Source organism: Crocodylus porosus, unplaced genomic scaffold (genome assembly GCF_001723895.1).
Source record: "Crocodylus porosus isolate Cpor-Errol unplaced genomic scaffold, CroPor_comp1, whole genome shotgun sequence".
NCBI classification, from domain to species: Eukaryota; Metazoa; Chordata; order Crocodylia; family Crocodylidae; genus Crocodylus; species Crocodylus porosus.
This window is the reverse complement of record NW_017728953.1, coordinates 995,525-1,003,358: the sequence shown is the minus strand read 5'-3', so window position 1 is coordinate 1,003,358 and position 7,834 is coordinate 995,525. Positions and strand designations below refer to the sequence as shown.

Here is a 7,834-nt window from a genome sequence, read left to right as displayed (position 1 = left end):
CGCCAGCCATGGGTCCCCGGCTGAAGCTCCCCGTGCGCCCCCGCCGGTGCCGCCCAAGCCCGATGCCGCCTTGCTGCCGCCGCCCAAGCCGGAACTGCCCCCCAAGCCCGACATGGCCTGCACGCCCCCTGCGCCACCTGCCGTGCCCCCCAAGCCGGACCCAGGGCTGCCGCCTAAGCCAGACATCGCCGCTGTCCCAGGGCTGCCTGCGCTGCCACCCAAGCCGGATGCTGCTGCTATCCCAGGGCTGCCTGCGCTGCCACCCAAGCCAGATGCTGCTGCTATCCCAGGGCTGCCCGTGCTGCCACCCAAGCCGGACACCGCCACTGTCCCAGCGCTGCCTGTGCTCCCTCCCAAACCGGATGCTGCTGCTATCCCAGCGCTGCTGGCGCTGCCACCCAAGCCAGACACCACCGGTGTCCCAGGGCTGCCAGTGCTACCACCCAAGCCGGATGCTGCTGCTTTCGCAGGGCTGCCTGCGCTCCCTCCCAAGCCGGATGCTGCTGCCATCCCGGGGCTGCCTGCGCTGCCACCCAAGCCGGAGGCTGTCGCTGTCCCAGGGCTGCCGGTGCTTCCGCCCAAGCCAGACGTCGCCACTGTCCCAGCACTGCCTGTGCTGCCACCACTGCCGCCCCCGAAGCCCGAGGTGGCCCCACTGCCCCTGGCACCCACCGTGCCCCCCAAACCAGAAGCTGTCCCGGGGACCAAGGAGACGCTGGAGGTGCCTGGTGAGAGGTCCCCGCCACCGCTCACCAGTACCTGCTCTGCCACGGCTGCAGCGCCTGCTCGCCGCCTGCTGCTGAGCCATGCCAGCTGGGGGTGCCCTGAGGTGCGGGAGCCCGAGGTGGTGGTGGGCCGTGCTGGAGCCTCGTCTCCGCACCCCGGAGCGGGTGCCCGGCGCCTGCGGCTGGCCAACAAGCCCTTCAAGACAGTGACCACCAGTGGAGCCAAGGTGGGGGGTGAAGGCAAGGCAGGCAAGGGCACGCCCAAGGCTGGCAGCAACCGGCTCTCATGGCCCGAGAGTGAGGGCAAAGGCCGGGCCAAGGCGGGTGCCAAGGCAGGCGGTGCGGAAGCCGCCCCCCGTGCCACAGCTCGAGCCAAGCTGTCACCTCGCAAAGGCAAAAGCAAGACCCTGGACAACAGCGACCTGCACCCAGGGCCCGGGGGCTTGGCAGCACCCAGCCCTGGCGCCCCTGAAGTGGGTGTGAGCCTGAAGCGGGGCCGCGAGGGCGGGAGGGCATCCACCCGCGACCGTAAGATGCTCAAGTTCATCAGCGGCATATTTACTAAGAGCCCTGCATCCACGCCCACCCACCCTGCACCTGGCTGGGGGCTGGGTGGCACTGAGTCGGGCAGGTTGGCATCGCCCAGTAAGTACCAGGCGTGCCGGTTTTGGAGTGGGGTGAGTCATGATGGGGGCCGGGCTTCTGGGCTCCCTTCACAGAGGGTCTGGGAGTCTGGACTTCTGGGTCCCATGCCCTGCCTGGCTCTGAATTCCCCACCCTGCCTACCCTCTGGGGGGTGACAGTACCACTCCCTGCCTCAGTTTCCCCTTCTGTGTGATGGTGGCATTGGTGGGGGAGGGGAAATGGGACTGTTGAGGGCCTTGACCTTCAAGGCTGGGGGGCAGGATGTTGTCTCTAGGGTGGGTCCATGCTGGGGGGGCCGCAGGGTGCTGTAATGGGGTGCGATGGAACTGCAACCTGGACCTGTCCCATCCTGTCACCCCGGGCGCATTTGCACACATGTATGCATGCAAGCATGTTTATGTGTGTAAGCTCAGCTGCATATGTGAGTATACATGTTTGTGTGCACAAGCATGTCGGTGTGTGCATGTAGATGTGATTCTGTGCATCTGGGTGCGCACGCATGCTTGTGTGTGCCTGTGTGTGGGAGCATGCTGCATGTATGCACATGCTTGAATGTTCCTGTGTGTGTACACATATGCATGTGCTTGCATACTCCAGGGTGTGCAAGCATGTGTGTGTGTGTGCATGCACATTTGTGTATACACCCACTTGAGTGTGCTTGGGTGTGTGTGCTTGCATGTGCAAGGGTGCTTCTGTACATGTGTATTTGCGTGTGCCTGTTTGCGTGTGTGTGTGCGTGTGTGTATGTAAGCATGTGGGTGCTGTCGTGTGCACTGGCATCTGCATGTGCAAGCCTGTGTGTGCCTCTGCAGGCAAGCGTGTGGGCACCTCTGTGTGCGTGTGCATGCCTGTGCGTGCGCTGGCGTGTTCCCGGGCAGGCAAGCGTGGGGGGGAGCATCCGTGTGCGCTTTCCCGTGTGTGCGTGGGTGCGTGCCCCAGTGTGCGCATGTATGTGTGGGTGTGCGCCTGTGTATGGCTGTGATGGCAGACGTGCATGCGTGGGGGGGGCTTCCCCAGCCTGTGTGTTCACAGGGGCGCTTTTGAGTGTGCACACATGTGTGTGCGTGTGTCTAGGGTGGGGGGGGCTCTGGCATTGAAGGTGCCAGCCCAGGGGTTGCTGGGGGTGGGGTCCTGTAGGCCGCTTGCCCACAGACCTGGCCACATGCTGCACCAGGGGCTGTACACGTGTGTGACAAGCATGATGGCTGCATGTTCCGGGGGACCAGGCGTAGAAGGGCACCTTGACTTAGTGCACACAGATCCATCGGGGCCAGGGAGACCCCCAAATCCACACACACATACAGATGCCTCTTGGAACCTCCCCCTCCCCCAGCATCTGTGGAAATTGCCATGGTGACTTTGGGGGGGGGTGTCTCCTAGGAAACCCTCCATGCATGAAGCCCCTCCCTGTCATGTGTTGGCAGGAGGTTGGGGGGCAGCTGGGCTCTGTGGGTAGGCATGCGTGTGCTGTGTGGGACCTAGAGTTGTCATGTCGTGGCATTTGTGGCAGGACTTGAGCACCTGGGCATCACCTTCCCCCCTCAGTGCCTAGTGGGGGGGCACATGCATGTAGATTCACATGCTAGCATGGGGCAGGAGGCTGTAGGGGATCCAGGAGGGTGCTGGGGGGGGTGCACACATGTGTATATCCACATGCTGGCATAGGCTGCGCCAGGGCCCAGGACACGTTACGGATAGAAGCTGGGCATTCAGGCCCCACTTCCCTTCTTGAGCTGGGATAGGAACCAAGTGCCCAAGCTCCACTCCTCTAAAAGAGTTGGGACACTGAGCACAAGTGTGTGCATGCAGTGTGTGCAGCTGTGTGCATGCGGGTGGCCTGAACTACCTGTGTGCAGCAGGTGCGCGAGCCCTGTGTGTGCCCTGGGTGAACACATAGGAATGGGCATCATATGTGGGGGCTGCAGTAAGTGTGCATGAGCAGGCCCTGTGTGTGAACGTGGTGTGTGCATGTGTGCAGGACTTGGGTGTGTAGGTGCATTGGGTGTTCTTGTGCTGTGTGCATGTGGTACTGCACAGCGTGAGTGTGCAGTGAGCGCATACAGTGTGTGTACGTGTGCTCCATGTGCATGTGCAACACGCGTGCACAATACATGTGGGTGTGCAGTGCGTTTGTAAGTATGCCAGGCGCGTGCATCAGGCAAGCACATGGAGAATGCACTATGTGTGTGTGCCCTGCATGTGTGTGCAATGCAGGTATGTAGCATGTCCGTGTGTGGTGTGAGCATGCAGGGTGTGTGCCAGGGCCACGGGGCAGGGACGATGCCCCCAGCTCTGAGGGGGAGCAGTTCTGGCGCCCCACAGAACTGCAGCCCCTCATGAGCTGCCCCTCAGGGGCACCAGGCCTGTGATGGGCAGGGGGCACCAGGGACCAGGACCCAGGCTGGGCCCGGGCCACTCCGTGCACCCATGCTTGCCTGAGCCCCGCGGAGCTGCCTGGCCTGGGGGCTGGAGGAGCAGGAGTTGGGGGGCAAGGGGGCTCTGTCTGGTCTTACCCCCTCCGTTTTCGCCCCCCAGAGGCCTTGGCCAGCAGCCAGGAATGGACCCTCGGGCGCTCGGTCCCTGAGATCCGGCTGGTAGGTGGCCCCCGCCTGCCCCTGCCAGTGCCCCTCACTCCCAACCCACAGCCCACAGCCCCCCTTGGCCATGCATCGGGCTTTCTGGGGGACACTCCCCCAGGGACCACCTACCCCAGAGAATTGCGGGGCGGGGGCACATTGGAAGCTTCAGCTTGATGGGGTGGGGGCTGGTCACAGCCCGGGGGTCCTGCCTAGCCATGACTCTCTCTGAACTCTGCCCTTTGACCCTGCAGGGAGTCCTGGGCAGCCCCAAGAGTGGGAGGTCATCCCTGGTGCATCGGTTCCTCACCGGCTCCTACCTGGGCCTGGAGCCAGCGGAGAGTAAGTGCCTGGGGCTGCGGGGGGCAGTTGGGGGGGCAGCAGGGGAGCTGAGCAGGCATCTCCTGCCTGCCTGCAAGGCAGGGCCCTTGACCGGTGACCTCCGCCCTTTGCTCCCCACCCATTAAAGACTTATCTGAAGCATGCCAGCCCCGCCAGCCTACCTCCTGCCCCTCCCCCCCAGCCCTGGCACCACAGAGCCAGGACAAAGCCCCATTGAGGCTGCAGCTGGCGGCAGAGGCTGGCACCGCCTGGGCACCGCGCAGCCCCAGCCACCCCAGAATGGGCATGGGGGCAAGTCAGCAAAGCCAGGCCACAGCCCTGCCCCTGCCCCCCGTCCCTTGGCACCCTCCCCCCAGCTGCGCTGGGGCAGAAGCACCCGCAGGGGAGTACATGGTGCCCCTCACTCCCAACCTGCAGTCTCCCCCCCAGCCCTGCCAGTGCCCCGCACTCCCAACCCACAGCCCCCTGCACTCCCAGCCCTGCCAGTGCCCCGCACTCCTGACCTGCAGCCCCTAGCAGTCTGAGCCCCAGCCCCCTGCCCGTCTCTCCCCACAGGTGGGCAGTTCAAGAAGGAGGTGGTGGTGGATGGGCAGAGTCACCTGCTGCTGATCCGGGAAGAGGCGGATGCCCCCGATGCCAAGGTAACCCCCTGGCAAGGTGGGAGCAGCCCCAGGCTGGGAGTGGGGGGGGGCACAGAGATGCCCCATGGAGCATCTGGGGCTATTGCGGGGGGCATCTCTAGGGCTGGGGGGTGCAGGAAGCAGGCCTTGACCCCTGCCCCTTCCCCCCAGTTTGCTGGCTGGGTGGACGCGGTGGTCTTCGTCTTTAGCCTGGAGAACGAGGGCAGCTTCCAGGAGGCGGCGCAGCTCTATGGACTCCTGACCACCCACCGCAGCCCTGGCGACATGGCCCTGGCACTCGTGGGCACCCAGGGTGAGAGGGGGTCCAGCAGGGGGCGCTGAGCTGTATGGGTGGGGTCAAGCAGGGGGTGCTGGACTGTATGGCGGGTAGTGTCCAGCAGGAGGCACTGGGCTGTATGGGGGAGGGGTGTCCTGCAGTGGTGCTCTACCCTGGCCAGCCGCCGTGGCCTCAGTTCCTGGGTGTGGGGGGCCATGGGGCATTAACCCTTCACATGCCATCACAGTCTTGACCCCTGGAGGTGCTGCCCACCCCCCTTGTGCCTGAGCTCAGAGACGTGGGTCCTGGGTACGGGGGGATGGGGGGTGCCTCTCCATGCATCCCACTGAGCCAGTGCTACCCCCCCACAGACAAGATCAGCGCCTCGAACCCACGGGCCGTGCCCGACTCCCAGGCCCAGGCACTCTGCGCCGACATGAAGCGCTGCCTCTACTACGAGACCTGCGCCACGTACGGCCTCAACGTGGACCGGGTCTTCACTGAAGGTGCCACGGGGCTGGGGGGGGCGGGCTGGGGGGGCGTGAGCCTGGATGCTGCTGGCCATGGCCCAGATCACAGAGGCCCCCGGGCGGGGGGGCCGTGGCCAGAGCAGCCCCCTGACTCCCCCGTGCCGTGTCTCCACAGTGGCGCAGAAGGCCGTGGCCCTGAAGAAGCAGCAGCAGCTCCTGGCATCCTGCAAGTCTCTGCCCAGCACCCCCAGCCACTCGGCCGGCTCCACCCCCGTGGGCGGGGGGCACCCGGGGCAGGTACCAAGAGCAGAGGGGGCGTTAACCCTTGTGTTGTCCCAGGTGCCCCCCCCCACATCCCATTTGGCCCCTGCCCCCGCTCTCCACCCACTGCCAAGAACCCAGGCATCCAGCCCACCCTCCCACCGCCGCTGACAGCCTATCTCCCGCAGGCCAACAACGGGGGCCACACCAGCGACTACTCGTCCTCGCTGCCCTCCACGCCCAGCGTCAGCCACCGGGAGCTGCGGGGTGAGGCCACAGTTCCGGCCACGGCCACTCTGGGCACCCCCAGCTCACTGCACCGGGGCGCCAAGCGCCGCACCAGCCTCTTTGCCGTGAGTAGCACCCAGTGCGGGGTGGGTACAGGACATGGGCACCGGGAGGGGGGGCTGGGGTGTCCTCCAGGGCAGGATGCCTGGCAGGGCTGGTACATGGGTACCATGCCCTGACCACCCCCCATCTTGGTGCAGAACCGCCGGGGCAGCGACTCGGAGAAGCGGAGCCTGGACAGCCGGGGGGAGGCAGGCAGCGGCCGCGCCATCCCCATCAAGCAGGTGAGGCCCCCGCGTCACCAGGATCAGGCCCTGCCCAAGAGGGAGCACCTAGCATTGTCCTGGCAACAGGGACAGCCCGGGGGGGCACATGCCTGTGCACATGCCTGGGGCACACATTTCCCCCATGGATGTGGATGCCTGGCACGTCTTTATGGGCCCACATGCCTGGCACATGCATACGTCCTGCAGATACATGTGCCTGGCACATTTTTTATGGGTGCAAACTTCAGCCATGGGTGCACATAGCTGGTGCACGTCTTTGTAGGTGCACAAGCCTGGCATATGCATCCCCTGTGGGTGCATACACCTAGCACAGCCCCCTGTGAATGCACACCCCTGGTACATGCACACACATGCCTGGCACACGCTTCTCCCATGGGTGCAGACACCCGGCACCCCTCCCATGAGCACTCATGCTTAACACACTCACCCTTCTGTGAGTGCACACGCCTGGCACATGCACCCTAGTGTGAGCTCACACTCTTAGCACCCACACCCCACTGTGACCACATATGCCTGGCGCACGCACTCCACTGTGGACACACACCCAGCAACACCGCCCTCATGCCCATTAGTGTGCACACCCTCACACTCAAGCCAGGTCTGCATGTCCGCAGCTCCCCCCAGCGCACACCCCAGGCTCCGGGCAGGAGCCAGCTGCCCCAGGGTGTGTCTCTCCTGCCCCTCCTGGCCTAATTGCCCTTCTTGCCCCCCGCCAGAGCTTCCTGCTGAAGCGCAGCGGGAACTCACTGAACAAGGAGTGGAAGAAGAAATACGTGACACTGTCGAGCAACGGGCTCCTGCTCTACCACCCCAGCATCAACGTAGGCCGGGCCGAGTGGGCAGGGGGCACGGGGCAGGCCAGGTCCCCCTGGCTGGGCACAGCGAGGCACGGTCCCTCTCTGGGGGACATGCCATGTGCAGACCCCCCCCAATGCACCCTTTGCACCCCCTCCCAGGACTACATCCACAGCACCCACGGCAAGGAGATGGACCTGCTGCGCACCACGGTGAAGGTGCCTGGGAAGCGCCCGCCCCGCGCCATCTCAGCCTGCGGCCCCTCAGCCAGCATCAACGGCCTCGTCAAGGATGTGCCCGTGCCCGAGGGTGCTGGTCAGTGATATAGGGTGGGGGGACTGTGGGGTTGGGAGGTGGGGTCTTGTGGCCCTTGGGGCCACCCAGGCTCCATCCAGTCCCTACAACCCTGTATGGGTCCCGTGGGCTGCCTGACGCCCCTCTCCCCTGCAGCCAGCGCGTCGCCCGCCACGCTGAGCCTCCCACCTGAGCCCCGGAGCGGGGGCAAGGACCGGACCCTGCAGCGCTGCCACTCAGCCACCAACCCCAAG

General features: G+C 65.2%; 1 protein-coding gene across 1 annotated transcript in view; it reads left to right on the top strand.

Annotated features, from left to right (window-relative positions):
- The first annotated feature begins 38 nt into the window (after positions 1 to 38).
- The window catches only part of AGAP2 (ArfGAP with GTPase domain, ankyrin repeat and PH domain 2), an 11,361-nt gene continuing 3,565 nt past the window's right edge, over positions 39 to 7,834 (top strand). The window contains exons 1-12 of the mRNA XM_019556400.1: positions 39 to 1,370; positions 3,906 to 3,964; positions 4,201 to 4,288; positions 4,844 to 4,929; positions 5,080 to 5,221; positions 5,557 to 5,691; positions 5,831 to 5,952; positions 6,105 to 6,269; positions 6,405 to 6,488; positions 7,208 to 7,312; positions 7,448 to 7,601; positions 7,737 to 7,830. Coding sequence (XP_019411945.1) covers positions 113 to 1,370; positions 3,906 to 3,964; positions 4,201 to 4,288; positions 4,844 to 4,929; positions 5,080 to 5,221; positions 5,557 to 5,691; positions 5,831 to 5,952; positions 6,105 to 6,269; positions 6,405 to 6,488; positions 7,208 to 7,312; positions 7,448 to 7,601; positions 7,737 to 7,830 — 2,492 coding nt within the window. The 5' untranslated portion in view covers positions 39 to 112. The remainder of the gene's footprint in view (positions 1,371 to 3,905; positions 3,965 to 4,200; positions 4,289 to 4,843; positions 4,930 to 5,079; positions 5,222 to 5,556; positions 5,692 to 5,830; positions 5,953 to 6,104; positions 6,270 to 6,404; positions 6,489 to 7,207; positions 7,313 to 7,447; positions 7,602 to 7,736; positions 7,831 to 7,834) is intronic.